This window comes from Filicampus tigris, chromosome 18 (assembly GCF_054856515.1).
Source record: "Filicampus tigris isolate MCC_2025a chromosome 18, RoL_Ftig_1.0, whole genome shotgun sequence".
NCBI lineage: Eukaryota > Metazoa > Chordata > Actinopteri > Syngnathiformes > Syngnathidae > Filicampus > Filicampus tigris.
In genome coordinates this window covers 1143433-1161239 of record NC_141234.1, presented here as the reverse complement: position 1 = coordinate 1161239, position 17807 = coordinate 1143433, and the positions used below count along the sequence as shown (strand labels likewise).

Below are 17807 nucleotides of genomic sequence, written 5' to 3'. Positions count from 1 at the left end.
AGGTATAGTACCAGGGCGACACCTGCCCGTCGCCGACAGAACTACACGTGCTGCGCATTCCGCGAACTTTGACCCCGCGTCGTGATGACGACGCGAATGAAGGTACAAGATTTTGTACATTTGCAAAGGCATTCCTTTTTTGGGGATCACCTTTAACGTTTTTGCTGCTGAAAGATCTCTTTTTTTGTTTGTTTGTTTTTTTAAACTGTAGCGCACGTGCCCTGAAGCGAGTGCACGTGTGGGCGTGGTCTCCCGAGGACGGGGTCAGATGAGGTTGCCAGGCAGCTAGCAGCAGCCAATAAGGGCAGAGCTTGGCCAACGCTGCTTAGCAACCGAGGGAAAAGAGTGCAGCTGCCTGAAAGGAGGCGCCAGGGTGAAGACGTGAAGCAGGGGCGTCATGAAGAGATGAACACATGATGGGATGACGCAATGAAAAGAAGTGGGAACAATATGAAGAGGCCAGTGCATAGGTGAGATGAAAAGTTGGAAACAAAGATGGAAACAAAGTATGAAGAGCAGAACACATGAACAGATGTGAAGACATGATGAAGTGGTTACGACATGACGCGATGAAGAAATGAATGAAGAACAGAAGAGCTTGTTTCCCGCTGTCTGCGTTCCTCAGGTCTCACTCTCGTGAATCACGATACGCACGCACGCACGTACGCAGGCACGCACGCACGCACGCATCACTCTTCCCGTTATGACGCATCAGACTTTGACTGTACGGTAATTCTTTTATTGTGGTGACAAACTGGACAGGAAGTCGTCCAAATAAATTACTTGAACTGCCACAAGCTTGTTCAAACACTTCCCGGATGTCAAGCGTCATCACGCGCCCCCTTTCTGAGCGGCCAACATTTATGGACGGCGGCCAATCAGACGCAGTGGTGGGGCCTCATTAGCTCCGCCAACTGGGGGGGCGCGACTTCCTGACCTCCTGAAGTGCTGTTGAATGAGAAGCATGTACAGAGATTACATGTGTTAGCCTATTCTCCGTCCACCGGACCTCCGCCTCACTCCGATCCTTCGGTGACATCACTTCCTGACGCTGCCTCTCCTCAACCTCCTCTCCGGCCCCGCCCCCTCATCCTCGGGGCTCAGCTCCAGTTCTGAGCGGTCCGTGTCAAGCTCCGGGTCCTGGACGGGCCGCGGTGGCGGGTAGTCCGGCTGGTAGTAGCGGTACGGGTCGTCCTCCTCCACCTCGCCGTAGTTGGGGAAGATGTTGGGCGGAAGCTGGACTGCAGGAACAGCAACGCCGTCACTCACAACTGCGTCCATCAGTCAGCGCAGCCTCAGAGCGACACGTCCACGTTAGTGTAAGCCCCAAACCAAGACGTCACCGACACTTGAACAGGTCTCGATTGGGTTAGTGAGACAGGAAGAGGAGGTTCGAGATGATGACCAACAGGCTGAAGAGAGCTGGGAAAACGAATGCAGCCGACCCCAAACACAAAGTGTCAAAAACGACTTCCGGTGGGCGGCCTTCACGTTGTACCTCCGACGTTGTAGCCCACGCAGGAGTTCTGGTCGCAGTAACCGGGAGGCCCGGCAGAGCCCACTGGACCAGGAACCCCGGGACGTCCCGGTGCTCCTGGATTTCCGGGTCTCCCAGACGGGCCCTGGCTGCCGGGTCTGCCCTGGCCTGGGGGACCTGCAACGAGATGGCGAGATGTGAGGACACCACCTCTTAGTGAGGAGGACACACATCCTAAGGGGATTACCGGGAGGTCCGGGCGGTCCTCTGGGGCCTTGAACTCCCACCCCAGCAGAACCCTTTTCACCTCTGTCGCCTGAGGGACCTGTGCACACCATGCGTGCGCGCACACACACACACACGCACACACACCACCACACACACACACACACACACACACACTGTTGTCAATATTCTTGTTGGGAGTTGTCGGTTCAACCGCTCAGCGCACCGCACCTCGTTCTCCAGGTTGGCCATTCTGGCCATTTTGTCCGGGGAAACCAGGCCTTCCTGAGGGGCCCTGTTCCCCTTGGGGCCCCGGGGATCCATTTCGACCAGGCTCTCCAGGCGGTCCCGGGACGGTGCGGATGGTCACCGATGAGCTTGGCGCGTGGTTCAGGATGGCGTTAAATTGAGCCATGTGACCTGCAACCAGCATGGCGCCGGGTAGGTTTATATAGGGGGCAGGAGGGTGTCCATGCTAACATTTCCGAGGGCTAACCTGCGACGCTAACATACTCACTCTGGATCAGCTGCTCACACACCTGCCTGGCGATGGTCTGGACTGTGGCGGTGGACTGCAGGTCGCCCTGGCAATGCAAAACCACAAAGTCAAGTAAGCGGAGGAGACAAAAATGGCAGCCGGTAGGAGAGAGGATGGCATACCCGTTCACCTTTGTCGCCCTTGGTTCCTAGCGGACCCTGCACCGAGAAGGAAAACATTGGTAACAGAAACAAAACACTCAAGATCTGCCCTGATTGGTCGCAAGCAGTCAGAATATTGGTTGATTGCAGTTCGGGAGCAGAAACTAGCTGGGATGCATCCTCTGCTATCTGGACTCTGTTCTTGTGGGGCCAGTGGCGCAATGAATGTGTCTATGGATTCCAAGATTCTCAGTTTGACATCAGAATAGCTTGAGCACATTTTTTTTCTATTTTGTTCATCTATAAGTATGATTCTCACTTAGTGTACGAACGGTTCCCAGTTCAAATCCCGGACGGACCTTTCTTTCACGTCTAGCTGGTTCGATCGGTAGGCTTGCGGGAAGTGGCTTCAGTGTGGTTGTGTTTACTGTGTTCACTTCTGCGATGTGTGACATGGGAGAACAGATTTTGAAAAAGGAGTACGTATGTGCTGATGACAATAAAGACGATTCTTCTTCTGAGAAGAAGTCCTGGAACATTGGGCTGGATGGGACAGGTGGTCTCCCACCAACAACCTCCTTCACTTCCTGTCTACCCTGGTAGCTTTGGTGAGAGGGATGATGGGTAAATAGCTGCCTGACGTTCAATGGTTGGACTCACCGGCGGTCCCAGTTCTCCCTGTTTTCCCGGGGGTCCCGTGTTACCAGGCGCACCCGGGGCTCCTGGACTTCCCTGCGGATGAGAGGAACATCAAGGTTCAATTTTGGGGCCCCTGCTGTTTTCATTGTATGTGTTGGCCCTGGGTTCCACCTTAAGAAAGCATGGTATTTCCTTTCACTGCCACGCGGGTAAGACGTGTCCTTCTCAGCAAAAAGGACGCTTTCCCCTTGAAGGGGAAGTCAAGCCAAACATATTTTTTACAAGAATATGTTCTATGCAGACCCGCTAGTAGAAGGCATTCTGATAAATACTGCGTTTGGGTTGACTTCCCCTTAAGGTCACTTTTGTCCCGTCTGGAGGAAATCAAAGCTTGGATGGCACTCAACTTTTTGAACGTGAGCGAAAAGAAAACAGCGCTATGGCATTTGGCCCCAGCGACCCTTGTGTATATCTCACCCTGTTGACTGGGGGCCCACTGATGTCTTAGCTGAAGCCAACAGTCTCCAACCTGGGTTTTAAATCGGACAGTGATTTTAAAATGGACCGGCAAAGCGCTGCTGTTGTTCCAAGACAGATTTTTTTTTCTTTTTTCTGGATTTTCTTCTGAGGCATCATGCTAAGGTAAAGCCTCTCCTTTCACAGCAGCGCGTTGAAACAGCAACCCATGCCTTCGTCACATCTCGGCTGGATTGCCGTAACGCGCTTTATTCTCAGTTAGATGCGTCCCCAGCTACTCCAAAATGCTGGTACTCGTAAGAGGGAGCACATAACTCCTACTCCTTCATCGGCTCCCTGAAGATTTTAGAGTTCTTTTTCCAGATTCTCTTACTGTATTTGTTTTCAAATCTTGAAATTCTTTGGCCCCACCCACTTTAGCTCAGGTCAGCAGAGCAGACGCTACCGGAGGTATGAGGACAAAGCAAAGGCTCAGAGGGGATGGCGCTTTTTCCGCCGCCGGTGCCCCTCTTTGGCATGACCTCCGGTTCAACTTTAAGCAAGCGCCATCTCTGTCCATCTTGAAAACACGTTTATTCTTTGGCTTTCGACTCAGCGTGAGACTCTGCATTGTTTCAGTGTTTCATTGTGTTTACGGTTGTGTGGTATTCATTTGTTTTAACTGTCTTTGTTTGGAGATGTCTAATTTTTACTTTATGCACGGCACTTTGAATGCAGCTGTGGTTGTTTTTAAAGTGCTCTAAGAATAAAGTTGAGTTCTCGAGTTGAGAAAAGGCCGATGTCGAGCCCACACTGCACCAGCTGGGAATGTGGTTTATGTCGCAACATAGAGTAGCAGCGCTACTTCAGTGCAACCTTCCAAAGCACTTACGATAGTTCCGGAGGGGCCCGGTCGGCCGGGGGGACCGTCTTTGCCCGACAGCCCCTGCGCACGGGAACAAATGCCACGTGTGAGTCACAACAAAGCGCGTTGACCACACTGAATGCGGCGCGACTTACTCGAGGGCCGGGAAGTCCTTCTCTGCCGGGAGCGCCCGCTCGGCCGGCCACGCCCTGAAACGGAAGAGGTCACTCCGCGTCAGCGGCCGTCCAGCTTTGGAAATCGCGTGCACGCGCAAACACCTGCCTTTCACGACACCTGAGTGCGTGCACGTCGGCAGCATTTACCTGCAGACCTGGTTGACCTGACTCTCCTTTCTGCCCTCGCTCCCCCGGAGCACCCTGCACGCCAAGACACACACACACGTACGAATGCACAAGAAGACATGAAGGCATGAAGAGACACATATTAACGTGCAGCAGAAGACACATGCATGCAGATGCACGCTAAGGCCGGATACACACAGAAGGGTTTTTCACATCTTATGAGTTTTTAAGCGCTGGCAGACCCCACACATAAAGAGGAAGAAATACGGGCATTAAACTGATTTGCTCCTATTGTGCCTGGGGCGCTCCGGTAATCTCAACACAGAGTACCGCGCACAATCATTTTCTTCCAGCTCCAATGTCCTCAAATGTTGCGCAATCACACTTGATCTCTCAAAAACAAAGAAGAAGAAGAGAAGCTCCCGCTTCCACATACGTTGGTGTCACCAGAATGTTTCAGTTGAGGAGTGAAGGCGGAGCTTCCTCATTGGTCTGTCAGGGCGCCTCTTTGATTGGCTACATCGCCTTCGCATCACAGTCCGCTGAGTCAAACAGCGGCAGACTCGTCGGCTCTTCCCACACAAATGAACATTTTGGCTTGTGACTATCGAACACGTTTAAGATTGTCGGCCCCGACTCGTTTTTGACCGCATTATCGGGACAAATCCACTCTTAACGCACACCGGACTGACGGATCTTCGCAAAGGACAAAATCTTACAAGACCGCCGGCCGTTTGACCTTTCTTGGTCGCCAAGGTGCACAGTGTGTACGTGGGCTAACGCGCATTTGAAATGCACGGGACTGCACGCGTGACGTCCTAACATGCTGGGGTTCTTACTGGGGAACCCCTGATGGAGCGTCCGCTGGGCCCCAGTGGTCCTGGCGCCCCCTGGGGGCCTGGTACTCCGGGCTCACCTACTGCTCCGACAGGGCCCTGAAGGAAGGGTGGACATCGTGTCACGCAGAAATTCGCACACAGGTTCCCCACGAAAAAGTGGACATGAAATCCCAGTCTATATTTGGATCAGAACTCACCACTGGACCGGGCACCCCACGATCACCGCGGGCTCCTCGTATCCCTGGCCCACCCTAATTGAAAACAGCAGGGTTTGCTGAATTTAGCCCCACAAAAAGGAAAGTGTGCGTGAGCGTGTGCGTGAAGCTCACAGGGGGTCCGGCAGGCCCCGCAGGGCCTTTGCTGTCCTGGGTGCAGGTGCAGGCCTTGGGCATTGCAGGACACTGGGCCTCGTTGCGCTGGGCGGTCACGTGATCATGGCGCAGTGGCATTGGCATGAGGGAGAGGGAGGCACGGCCATTAGCTCTTAGCATATGGCTACGGAAGTGTATGGAGGACTCACCAAACTGGGAAGTTCGCAGCAAAGATCCCTGGAGGCCCACGACGTACTGCACACAATGTCGAACATCTGGAGCTCAAACTGTAACGCGGTAGATTGTCAGTGGCAGCACCGACCCAAAGCCAAGGGTGCCTCATTCGTTCTGACCGGAGCCGAGTTGTCCTTGTTCCCTCTGGACCGAACCATCCTGCCCAGAACCTCCGTCCCGGCCGTGCTGATGTTTCCCGCCGCCTCGATGGCCTTGGTGGACACGGCCTGACAGTCCACAAACACGCTGGCGCTGGTCTTGCCGATCACCACGTGAAGCTGCAGAGAGAACGCATTTTGACTGACTTGTCCTTTTCACCTGAGGACATCTGCGCTTCCGTTTGGCGTTTGTAGCAGTAAACAGATTTGACAAAACGGGACACCATCACACAAGCAAAACACAGCGGCGGCGCACCAACCTTGTGAAAGCTTCCGTGGAAGAGTTTCTTGACGTGCGGACCCTCGAAGGTGACAGTCTGAAAGTTTCCTCTGTAGTCGTTGTTAAAGAAAGTCAACGTCTTCCCGCCATCTGCACCGTGAGTCAACAGCGGTGACGTAGAACTCGGCCGTCCAAGAGACATTGTGCACTCAAGATTCCAGACTCACTGTCCAGGATGACGCCCACCAGTGGCTCGTTGTCCTGGTCCAAGACCTCCCAGAGGGCAAAAGGCTCCTGGGGGGTGCTGGGCAGCAGGCGGAACAGCAGCGTAACGGTGTAGTCTGACGGGAGACCTTCCGGGTGGAGGAACCTGGGGGAGGCCAAGCATCCTCACCATCACGACGTCTCAGCACACACATGCTTCTTGCGCCCCAGATGAAGGAAAACCTGGTCGGCTGAGCCAATAGAGCGTCGCTGTGCAGGCGAAAGCAGGGGAATGCGTTAAAGGTTCCGGGCACCATGGAAACGCCGGCCAGGCTGCTGTAGCGCTCTGCCAGCAGCCCAAACAGCTCCATCATGCGGAAGCCTAGCAAGCAGCACAGGAATCGTTAGCAGCTACTTGGCCAACCTCAAAGTTGGTTTGTTCCTCACAAGATTCTGGACCGGCAACCCCAACCGGTTGGCTTAAGTCTTACCAGGAGTGGTGCCGCCGTTCATGGCCACCGAAGGACATGCTGACGATACAGAAACATGTTTTCTTGAAGCAAAACGTCATCAGGAACGTGCTACAAGCTAGCAGGAAGGCTCCCGGGCGGCCGGCTGGTCACTCACTGGCCGTGGCGGCTTCGCACACGAAGGTCACCAGCTTCTCCTCGATCTTCTTGAAGGCGTCCAGGTCGTCCACAAAAAAGACGTGTCTGTCGCTGGGTCTGCTGGCGATGCTCACCAATTCTCCGTAGTCGGCGTCGGCGAAGCCGATAGCGAAGACGACGAAGCCTGCGGGAGGGGAAGCCGCACGGGTCACAGCTCGGCCGTGACGTGGCCAGGCGGGGAGCGTCCGGGACCTTGGCCGACCTTCCATCTGCATCTCCTTGGAGACCTTGTTGACGTCGTCCTGCGATCGGCCGTCGGTGAGGACCACCAAGACCTTGGGGACTCCCCTGCGGACTCCGCCCTCTGCCGTGAAGATGTTGTCCTTCATGTGCCGGATAGCGCCACCTAAGCGGACAGACCGCATCACTCCCGAGCACGGGCTAGGTCCTTTGATGACGTGACCATGGGCCGCAGCTTGCCTGTCTTGGTGTTTCCTCCCTTGTAGGAGATTCTGGTGATGGCGTCCAGGAGGCGCTCCTTGTCGTTGTACGCGTTCAACGCAAACTCGGTGCGCGCGTCGTCACTGAACTGAGCGATGGCCACCTGGGGCAAATCGGACGCGGACACCGGTGAAGAAAGCCGTCAGGCCGGCCGCAGCCGAACGCCGGGACGCGTCATTCCGAGGAAGCCCACCTGAGTGCCGTCGGGTCCAATCTGGTCCAGCGCCCCGGCGGTACTGAACAGGAAGCCAATGATCTTCAGGAAGTTGTCATCGCCGATACTCCAGGAACCGTCCACCAAGAAGGCCAGGTCGGCCTTGGCCGCCTTGCAGACTGCGTGTGTGTCAATGTCACGCGCCAGCCAGCCAGTCAGTCAGTCAGTCAGCCAGCCAGTCAGCTCATCTTTTGCAGCGCTGCCGCCTTACACTGCACGTCGCTGGTTGAAGGTGCACTTACCTTCCTTGGCAGGGGGGACAGTGGGTAGCGGGGTGGTGGTTGGCGGCGTGGTGGGCGCCCGGGTGGGGACGGCTTCTGCGCAAGTAGTCGCAAAGCCGCCATGTCACCTCCGTTTCGCTCCGAGCCGTCTCGCCATCAGATACTCACGAGTCTTGTCTGTGGCCGACACAGCCGGGCCTTCAGTTCCGTCCTGCAGTTGCGCGTAAACGCTGATCTTGTGCGGCGTGCCGGGCCTCAGGTTGTTGAAACAGTGCCGACTGGATCCTGCGCTCAGATTGGCTTCCTCGACGTGACCGCCTGCCAATCAGAGGCCGGCATGGTGATCGCCGGGTTGTTTATTCTACATCTTACACCAATACATTGCTTGTTACATCTTGCGAGAGGACGTCAAGGAGCGGCCTTTCCCCTCCAGCCGTGTCCTTGCCGAATTCTAGCCCCCCCCCCCCCCCCCCCCCCCCCCGGAATGACTCAAGTGCGCTTAGCTGAATGCGCCGCGTCTGGATTGAAGCCCATTTGCACAACTGCATACTTATTTTCACTGCTATATTTGTGTAACAAGTGACTCACCGCCGGTGGACTGGATGACGATCCTGTAGGCGGCGGCGTGTCTCTGCGGCCGCCACTGAGCACACATGCCGCTCGTCCTCTGCTGGTAAACGCTCAGGTCGCTCACGGCCAGACGCACTGCCGAGGCAGCGCCGCACGTCAACCCTCGTCAGCGGCCACGTTCGCACAGGAGTTTGAAGGCCCCCATCCCTCGGAGAGACTCACGTGTGCTGGCCCGGCCCGACAGCGCCTCGCTGGACCCGCCGCCGTAGGACGCCAGGACCTTGACGCCGTACTCGGTGCCGCTCGCAAGGTTGACGATCATCATGGTGCTCACGTCCTCACCCACAAAGGTCTCCAGCGCGGGGCCGGGGGCTGCGGCGGGCGATCGCTCGTTACGTTAACGAACCCGCTCAAGAGCGCTCGTGCCGATGACGACCCACTGACCCGACAGCGGCTGGTACACCACGCGGAAGCCCGTCGCGGGAGAAGCGGGAAGGTCCCAGCTGATCCGGAAACGGTTGTACCATTCCTCCGAAACGCGCAGATTCCGGGGCGCCGACAGTGGAACTGAGAGATGGACAGAAAGAGAATGGGACAGAAAGAAAGAGAGAGAAAGAGGGAGAGAGAGCGAGTTGCATTACAAACAAAGGAGCACGAGCGGAGTCATTTTGCCAGGCCCGTCACCACAGCGAGCAACGTACGCGTGCGTCCGGCAGCCGTGACCGTCGGTCCGTCTCCATCCGGATAGACGGGCGTGACGGCCATTTTGTACTGCGTGTCGGCCAACAGAGGTTGCAAAACCACACTGGTCTGCGTGGACGGAAGCGTCGTCTGACACCACAAAACAAACAAGATGTCAGCTCATCTCACCTGGCAAACGCACACGCCCGCATCGGCCCCTGCTCACAGTGGCGCGCTGCCGCCCAACGCCACCCGACCGCCACGCCCTCCACGCGGTGGCGCTTTTGTGTGAGTGGCCACAACCGGACTTGCTGCGATTTGTGAACGTCGCGGGAACGTTGTTACGGCCCAGAAAAAATGCCTCGTCAGATGACGTTTGCGGGTAGCAAAGGCGATGCCCCCAAAAAGTGACATTTGTTGAAACCGCCGCTGAACGGGCTTTGACGCCTCTCTTGCCTTCATTCTCAGACTCATCGTCGTCGTTGTCACGAGGCCGCCAGTCTGCTTCTTGCTTGAAAATTGCGCTTTGTTGCTTGCGGCGCCTCATGACGTCCTAAGAAGACCGGGGTCGCCGTTGCTCTGTTGAAGCAAACTGGAATTTCTTGCCAATTGTCCAGTTGAGCGGCGTTCGCTCGTGTGGCTGGGCCCAAAGCAGACGTCGACTTCTTGAAAAGAGACGCCGACTTCTTGAAAAGGGACGCCGACTTCTTGAAAAGGGACGCCGACTTCTTGAAAAGGGACGACTTCTCTCAGCCCAGCTTCGCCTTTCGTTGAATTCTTTCTACGATTGCTTTTCGCTTTTGTCAAGAGACACTGACACTCTCCATTTGTGAAACCAAAGGTGTTGTTCGGGCTCTTGTTTTGGCTCGGCTAATCTCGATCTCTCATCTCATCTTATTTTGCTCAAGTGGGCTGGAGTTTGATGACCCAACTGGGTCTCTGCGTTTTTCTGTCAGTCTTGCCTCCCCCGATCTAATCTCGCCTTGGCCACTCGGTCTCCGGGTGGCCTCGGCGCGTCGCACGGCAACTCATTTCAACGATGTCGTCTTACCGTCTCTTGTTTGCCGTCCGCACTGCCGTAGGTGAGGCGGTAATGGCGGATGTTGTGGGCGTCCGAGTGTTGCCATGACAGCCGCACGCTGACGGTGGTTTGGTCATCAACGGTCACGCCCCGCACGCCCTCGCGAGCCGCTGCGACGGCAAGAAGGACAACGCGGCGCCAACGCAGACATCAAAGGTGCGCTTGTCGTTCGACCGGGCGGGGCCACAGAAAAAAACGGACGCTCACCTGCAATGCTGCTCGTTGTCACAGCAACGGTGGTTGTTCTCTCCACTACAAATGACAAAAAGCAACACACTCGCATCAACAGCGTGTGCGTCTTCTGCGCGTATGAGAGGCCGTGTGTGCGTGTGTCAGAGTGTGTGTGACCATGGATGGGCATATTCGTGCTTGTGTGACTTTGTGGCTGTCCACGCGCCTGCGCGGAATGTACCGGTGTATTCGAGCAGCGCGACCTGGTCACTCTCCACCTCGTTCGCGTAGATGGCGCTCATGAGGACCTCGTACTCGGTGGAGGGGCGGAGTCCAGTGAGCGTGTAGGTGTTTGTGTTGGCGTTGACCAGCACCTGTCGACGCACACCAGCCGCTTGAAGGTTCGCCGCACTCATGTGTTGGACGTCAAGGACACACTCACACACACACACACACACACCCCCACACACACACATACACACCCCCACACCCACGCACACACACACACGCGCGCAAACCTCTCCGCTGTCGCTGGCACCGCCGTGGCCGCCGTCTGTGGGCGCCCACCCTAGGCGGTAGAGTGCCACGTCGTCAGCGGGGGTCCGCCAAGTCACCCGGAAGCTGACGGCGGAGGCGTCATGGCTCCTCACGTCCGCCGGCTCTGGAACGTTCGCTGCGCGCGGAGCCCCCGTGAGCAGAGTGCGGGTCTGCGACGTCGTCGTGGTAACGGGACAAACACTTACCCGTGGAGAAGCTTTGCGTGGTCGGCTCCGCCCGTCCTTGGTCGTACGTGGCGACCACGCCCACCGCGTACTCGGTCAGAGGGCTCAGGTCGCTTAGGAACCAGGAAGTCTCGCGGCCCACCTCCACCTAGGCGTGAACACCGAGCGCGGCCTCGCATACGTCATCGTCATCAGCATTGTTGTCAGCTAACACGCTTACTTTCTATTTTTACAACTTGTTTTTCACCTGGTTACTTTCGACCCCATCGCTGCGGGCGTAGATGACGCTGTAGCCCGTCGCCCTCCCGGAGGCGGAGTCCCAGCTGAGTCGGGCGGAGCTGTGGCCCACGTCCGTCAGTCGCAGATTGGTCGCCGGGAGCAGCGCCACTGAGGGGGCGAGCACACATCAGAGGCGCACGCGTCCAAACAAGCCTGGTGCAGCCGTCCATCAAAGTTTTGCACGGCTGACGAGTGACAAAAACTCAAAGAAACTTCAGGAGGACTTTGGAATGTTGGCAATCGGCTTTCCTTTGCAACTTTAATTGGGGAAGACATGAAACGAAAGAAGCGGCGGCGCCACCGTCGGCTTCCGGCGCCGCCGTCGGGCGCCGCCGTCGGGCCTCGTAAACGTAATGAAAGGCTGAGGCGGCGAACCATAAAGCAGGAAGCGCAAAAAGGCTTGAGGAGGGGAAGCCCGAAGCCGAGGCGACGAGACATCGCCGGCGTGTTGAGACGCGCCCCCGGCACCCGCTGGAGGGCGAGGGCTGCGCTTAGGGCTTTCCACTCACGTGTGCTGAGCTGGCCCGTGACGGGGTCGCTGGCCTCCTCTCCGTACATGGCGTACAGCGTGACTGTGTACTCGGTCGACGGCGTCAGGCCCTCAAGCTCCACCTCCTCCACGTCGGACGCCACCTTCACCTGCAGCGAAATGTCACATCTGCACTTCACATGATGATGACATCGCAACAACACGGCGTCACCTTGGGATGACATCATCATACTGACATGACGTCATCTTCACATGATGATGATGACATCATCATCATCATCATTACCCGTTCCGACATGATCTTAAAACGAGGACATCATCATCATGACGTCAGACGTGAGGGTGGCACGGCGCCGACGGGCGACTTTTTGTCCCTCACCTCCTTCTCGTCGTCGGGCTCTCCCTGGCTGAGCGGCGCGTAGAGGATCATGTATCCCGAGGCAGCGGGGGCGGCCTTCCAGCGCACCCTCATGGTGTCGTGGGTGGGGTCGGACAGATCCAGACGCTCCACGGTGGGCAGGGCCACTGCGGGGTCAACAGCGCCGCGGTTAGGGCCGGCCTCGCTCGCGGCTTTTGATGTCGGCGATGTCAGGGTATGGCGCACGTACGCGTGCTGGCGCTCCCTCTCAGCGCCTCGCTGGCGCCGGCGCGGTAGACGGCGAAGACGGCCACCTGGTAGTCGCTCAGAGAGCTCAGGTGGTCCAGCAGGACGCTGCGCTCCCACCCCGGGACCACCTGCAAGCGCAACGTGTCACCGCCGCGCCGCCTTCCCATCGGGAAGGCCGCAGCGTTACCTTCTCTTCCGGCTTGCCGCCGCTGGCCGGGTGGTAGACCACGCGGTAGCGCTCCACCTCGCCGGCCGGCGGCGTCCACGTCACGCGGAAGCTCCGAGCCGTGATGTCGGAAGTCACCAGGTCACGGGGAGGAGCCACGCTTTCCGGCGGGGGGGCAGCAACGCCCCCGACTGCAAAACAAACAAAGCCGGTGAACGAGGGCTCCACGTATCTTGGAGCGGCTGGAGGATTCGTCAGCGTGTCGGCCATCTTGGATGTGTCAGACCTCTTTCTTTAGCTCAGCGGGTCCACCTTCAGAAAACCGCAACCCAAACAACGCACAAATTTTCTCGATCCAGGAAACCAAAAACAACGTCCATCGCTTTTAGTCGGGTGATTATAAATGTTACTTTGTTGTAAGTGCTCGAGAAATCACGGCGAGTGGACTGGTGTGTCTTGTGTGGCTGCCGCCGAAATGTACCCTGCTCGAAAAGAAAAGAAAAGATCATCGAGCAAACGACCAAAGCTTGGGCGGCCCCGGTGAGTGGCAGCAGGGCCGGCCGGCTGCTTGTTGAGCCGAGAGTGGATTGCTGCGAGCTTGCCCGCTTTTGTTTGCCGCCCTTGCGACTGACACCGGCATGACCGGGCCAGTATGTTGCTGTTGCCCTGCCCAAAAACCGCCCAGTTTTCTTTTTATTCGAGCAGGGTGGATGTGACAAGTCGTTTTTCTGACCAATGAGTGCAAACACTCACGTTGAATTGATTTCCTGACTTCTTGCTGTATCAGTCCAACCACAAATAATCTCTGACAAACGTTAGCTAAGCATCAAACAGACTATCAGAGAAGCTAGTTCAGAGAAACTTGGTTCGGATAAGGAACAAATTTGTAGATCGGAAGCAGCCAACACAATACAAATGGCCAAGTCGTTGAGTCAACAACGCTCGATCCGTTTCTTCTGCCTTTGCCACATCCAATACGGCGGCGACGTCAACGTCCGACTTAACGCCGAAGGCTCCCTCCCACCTGCCAGCTGCTCCACCGTGCGGCAGACGCTCCTGGTGAGAACGTCCACGATGTCGCCCATCACGTCAAAGTCGGCCACGTTGTAGACGTGCGTGGCGGCGGGCGGCGACGCGATGGCCCTCAGCTCGTCCTCGTCCGCGTTCTTCACGCCTGCGCGGCAAGCAAGCAAGCGAGTCAGCGCCACTTAGCGGGAAAGCGCCGCCTCCGTCCATCGCGGCGCGCGACGCCGACTCGTACCGATGGCGAACACTCGGATCCCGGCGTCCCGCAGTGTCTGCGCGGGCGGCACCACGTCGTCCTGGGACTTCCCATCCGTGATCAGGATGGCGACCTTGGGAACATCGGCTCTGGATCCCGATTGTGCTTTGAAACTGTTCTCCAGGACGAAGGTCAGCGCCAGACCTGCGGCGAGGTGGTGCGGGTTATTTCAAGGACGCCTCCCTATCCCCTCGACCGCTAAGAAAGTTGGAGTACGTCAGGCTAGCGTTAGCGTAGCCGGCGCGTACCTGTCAGGGTGTTTCCGCCTTTGTATGGCAGGTTCCTGACAGCGTCCACCACGGCCGCTCTGGTCACGTGACTGTTCAGGTGCCACTCCACCCTGGGCTCGCCGCTGAACTGCACCAAGCCTGCGTGCACGCCAAACACGTCCCGTGCGCGTAAAGTGGCCGCGCATCAAGGGCGGGCGGGCGGACGGGCTCACCGATACGAGTGTGGTCCTCGTCCACCGTGAAGGCCCGCACCAGGTTCTCCAGGAAGCTTCTGACCAGGCGGAAGTTGGAGCGGCCGATGCTCCACGAGCCGTCCACCAGGATCACCACGTCGGCGGCGGCTGGCGTGCTGCACGTGAACCTTTCCTCGCCTGAGCACGCACACAAGCGAACGAGTTTTCGTCAACGTCTCCTAACATTTCAGAGCAACCCAGCAAGACATTGAGCGAGTTCAGAGACGGCGCCTTGGAGTCGGCAGAGTGTGACGAGATGAGCGGCTGCGAGGAAACCACAACCGCCGCTTTCCTTTCAAAGTCGGCTTGCCCAGTGACGGCAACATGCCGGATGAGATTTCAGTCTTGCGCCTTCCTCTCTCATCGACGACGACGAGCGTCACACGACGGGCCGGACGCAAGCCAAGTGTGCAGCCGCCCCAAGCGCAGCGCCGGCGCCAAGGCGGACGACCCACTGGAAATGGGCGAGAGGCCGTTTGCTTATTTGTGGGCGGCCGTATTGCTGCTCGCCGTTTTGGCTACTTTGCTGCAAGCGGCCTCCAAATAAGCTGCTCTCAAAATGTCAACGAACTCGTTTGCAATTTTGGACTGCCCCAAAGTGACCAAAATGCTGACGCGCACACACGTCACAGCAGTCAGAAAAAGCAAACAAATATCCAAATTGGTCTCCTTGTTTGATTGGACGCCTTTTGCAAAGAAAAAGGCGTGACAATCAAATCCTTTTTTCAACCTCAGCCGCGCCACGGCCGCTTCCGCCAGCGCTTCCGCCAGCGCTTCCGCCAGCGCTTCCGCCAGCGCTTCCGCCAGCGCTTCCGCCAGCGCTTCCGCCAGCGCTTCCGCGTCACTGCGCAAAGGCCACTTTCAGCACCCGCTGGCTGCGGGGCGTTCAGGTGGCCGCAGCGGGTCAAAGTTGAGCTTCTTGCCATTCCTGCCGCCTTCTCCGAGCTGGCCTCAGCGCGACACGACGCGACTTGTTGGATTGCCGAGCGATGAGATCACGCTTCTGAAAGGCCGCGGAATGTTCTTGCGCTTTCCCCGTCGAGGGTCGTCGCCGCATCCTACGGGAGCTGCGCTTTGCCTCGCCAATCAGGCGCAAGCCGCTCCCACGCCGCACGAGCCAGCACAAGTCAGCACAACTCAGAAGAAGGCTCGACGGCATTCTTGCTCGAGGACACTCGGGCAAGAGCGTGGAATGCACGAGCTCGTGCTTGGGAGACGCCGGTTGACTCGATGCTTTCCTAAGAGATGCCAACCTTGTTCGAGCAAGTCAGACACTGGTGCCGCAGCACTGTTACAAGCCTGACGTTTGGGTTTTTTCCAATGCAAAAATGCTTTGCGCTGGTTAGGGGGTGCCTGGCTGACAAAATATTTTACATCAGTGAAAAAAGGTTGAGAAGCGCTGGACTAGTCAAAGGCACCGAACGGACAAAGTCTCCCGCTGGGACTTTGCGAGTCTGTCGAAGTCAAAAGACAAGAAAAACATTGCAAGCGCCGCCGCAAAGAATTGGCCAGCGGCGTCAGACGCCGACGTGCGTGGACAGGCCCCCACCGCCGCGTGATTGGCAGGCGCCGCGCCCGCCGGCTCGGCGAGTCTAGACAAGATGGCCGCCCGCCCGCCCGCCCGCGGGGGGCGCCGGAAAGCCATCAAGGGGCCATGTCAAAAGCAGGCCCGGGAAGTCAAAAGCCTTCTGCCACAGCCGCTTCAGCTCGGTGTGACGCCACTTCCTGTCCGTCTTACCTTCGGTGATGGCGTTGACGTGGGCTGGGCCGCCGTCCGGCGGACTTTGGGACTGAAGCGTTTCTTGTCCCGATCGCTCGGCTGAAGCGCAACAAAACAAAAAAACGGGTGAGCGGCCGCTCTCGGCGCCCTACCTTCACCAATTAGCGCCTTACCTTGGTGTCTGGCCAGCAGCGGTTTGCTCCTTAGCGCCCCCCTTAGGGCAAACACTTTGAAGGCATAGTCTCTGCTAGCGTCGAAGCTGTCGATCAGCAGCTCGGCGTCCTCTTTGGCCACGCCCACCTCCGTCTCCTCGCCGCCTGTTTTCACGTGCAACCCGTCACCTTCACGTGTACGCTGCCGTTTGTTTGCGTGTGCGTGCGTTACCGGGCTGCGTGCTGTAGGCCAGCACGTATCCGTCCAGCGGACCTTTGGGCTCCTTCCAGGACACCAAAAGCTCGGTGGGGCTCAGCACTTTGCTCCGGAACCTTCTCGGGGAAGAAACTGACGCCGTCGCCAGCGACAGAAGTGACCAACACAGGATGACAAACACACACGGCAATGAACACATGAAGATGGATGGGGGCGGGTGATCGACTCCCCCCCCCTCACAAAAAAAGATCACAATGGCCAAAATGAGGCTTTTCACCCAATTGAGAACAAAAAGAGTGGCGCAGATTAATTCCTGTCAACACAATCAAAATTGCAACTATTAACAAGGGAGGGCGGAAATAAAGTCTGCACTGCCTTGTTCAAAGGACGGGTTTTTGTGGCGCATCATTTTAAGTGCGTTTCACCCACTATTAGTTGACTTCTAACCTGTACAGATCAACTGAAAACAAAATGTTGGCAGGGAAGTCAAAGTAAACAAGACATTTTGCTCTTTCTACATATTGATGAAAGAATTTGACAAAAAGGCAAACGGGCAGGTGCTCCAGCACCACCTGGCCAACGTGTGCGTGTGCCTGCATCCCATGAAAACGTGCCAATGAACACGTGACGACAAGGCGATGACGTCACATCATGCTGAGTCCGTTGAAGGAGTGCAGCATCAACTCGAGTTTGTTGCTGAGCCCCCGACTGACCTTGTGCCTGCGCTCGCATCAAGAGCAGGAAGCCCAAAGTCAGCGTCCACTGGCGTGACGTCATCGCGAAGCGGCACTTGACTTTGGGGAGAAAAGCATCCAAACACAAACAAAGTTGGCGGCAAACTCTTCGTCTGACTGACGACGCAGCGCGCGAGCGCGCGTTCACCTGACGGACGCAGCAGGCTGTGCGTGCACGCGCGTGTGCGAAGCTTCCGGTCCGCAGAACCCCAACAAGCGACCGGCCGGCTACGCGCGTCCTGCTCCTCTGAACCTGAACCCGAGCCCGGCGCGCCCGCAGCGCCGCACACCGCCGGAAGTGCTTTCAAAATAGCACCGTGACGTCATCCCGCTGACGGCGAGGGCTCCTCTCGCTCCTC

The 17807-nt window shown here is 57.3% G+C and overlaps 1 protein-coding gene across 2 annotated transcripts; it reads right to left on the bottom strand.

Annotated features, from left to right (window-relative positions):
• Nucleotides 1–723: 723 nt before the first annotated feature.
• Nucleotides 724–17769, bottom strand: LOC147131821 (collagen alpha-1(XIV) chain-like). Of its 2 annotated transcripts, none has more exons than XM_086015530.1 (48): nt 17597–17760; nt 17428–17508; nt 16730–16846; nt 16519–16662; nt 16364–16444; nt 14605–14763; nt 14411–14530; nt 14142–14306; nt 13905–14054; nt 12902–13071; nt 12716–12842; nt 12487–12632; nt 12127–12256; nt 11586–11725; nt 11360–11486; nt 11135–11289; nt 10858–10990; nt 10653–10697; nt 10416–10555; nt 9385–9514; nt 9128–9250; nt 8906–9055; nt 8702–8818; nt 8282–8431; nt 8135–8209; nt 7872–8011; nt 7658–7781; nt 7440–7583; nt 7197–7361; nt 7061–7099; nt 6813–6951; nt 6593–6735; nt 6406–6515; nt 6107–6265; nt 5963–6040; nt 5772–5858; nt 5640–5693; nt 5443–5538; nt 4625–4678; nt 4457–4510; nt 4329–4382; nt 3002–3073; nt 2363–2398; nt 2220–2286; nt 1934–2122; nt 1725–1802; nt 1499–1654; nt 724–1241 (listed from the first exon to the last, which is right to left on the bottom strand). In XM_086015530.1, the coding sequence occupies exons 2-48, from the start codon at nt 17489–17491 to the stop codon at nt 1039–1041; spliced, it is 5499 nt and encodes a 1832-aa protein (XP_085871656.1). In that variant the 5' UTR covers nt 17492–17508; nt 17597–17760; the 3' UTR covers nt 724–1038. The 2 variants fall into 2 exon arrangements, with proteins under 2 accessions (XP_085871656.1, XP_085871658.1); XM_086015532.1 differs by having other exon boundaries at nt 1091–1422; nt 17597–17769.
• Nucleotides 17770–17807: the final 38 nt, after the last annotated feature.

Coding starts and splice junctions, on each gene's coding strand:
- LOC147131821 (XM_086015530.1), bottom strand. CDS start 17,491: ATGACGTCACGCCAGTGGACGCTGACTTTGGGCTTCCTGCTCTTGATG. Junction 5,859..5,962: donor GCTGCGAACTTCCCAGTTTG/GTGAGTCCTCCA, acceptor GTGACCGCCCAG/CGCAACGAGGCCCAGTGTCC. Junction 2,399..3,001: donor AGGGAGAACTGGGACCGCCG/GTGAGTCCAACC, acceptor TTCTCGGTGCAG/GGTCCGCTAGGAACCAAGGG.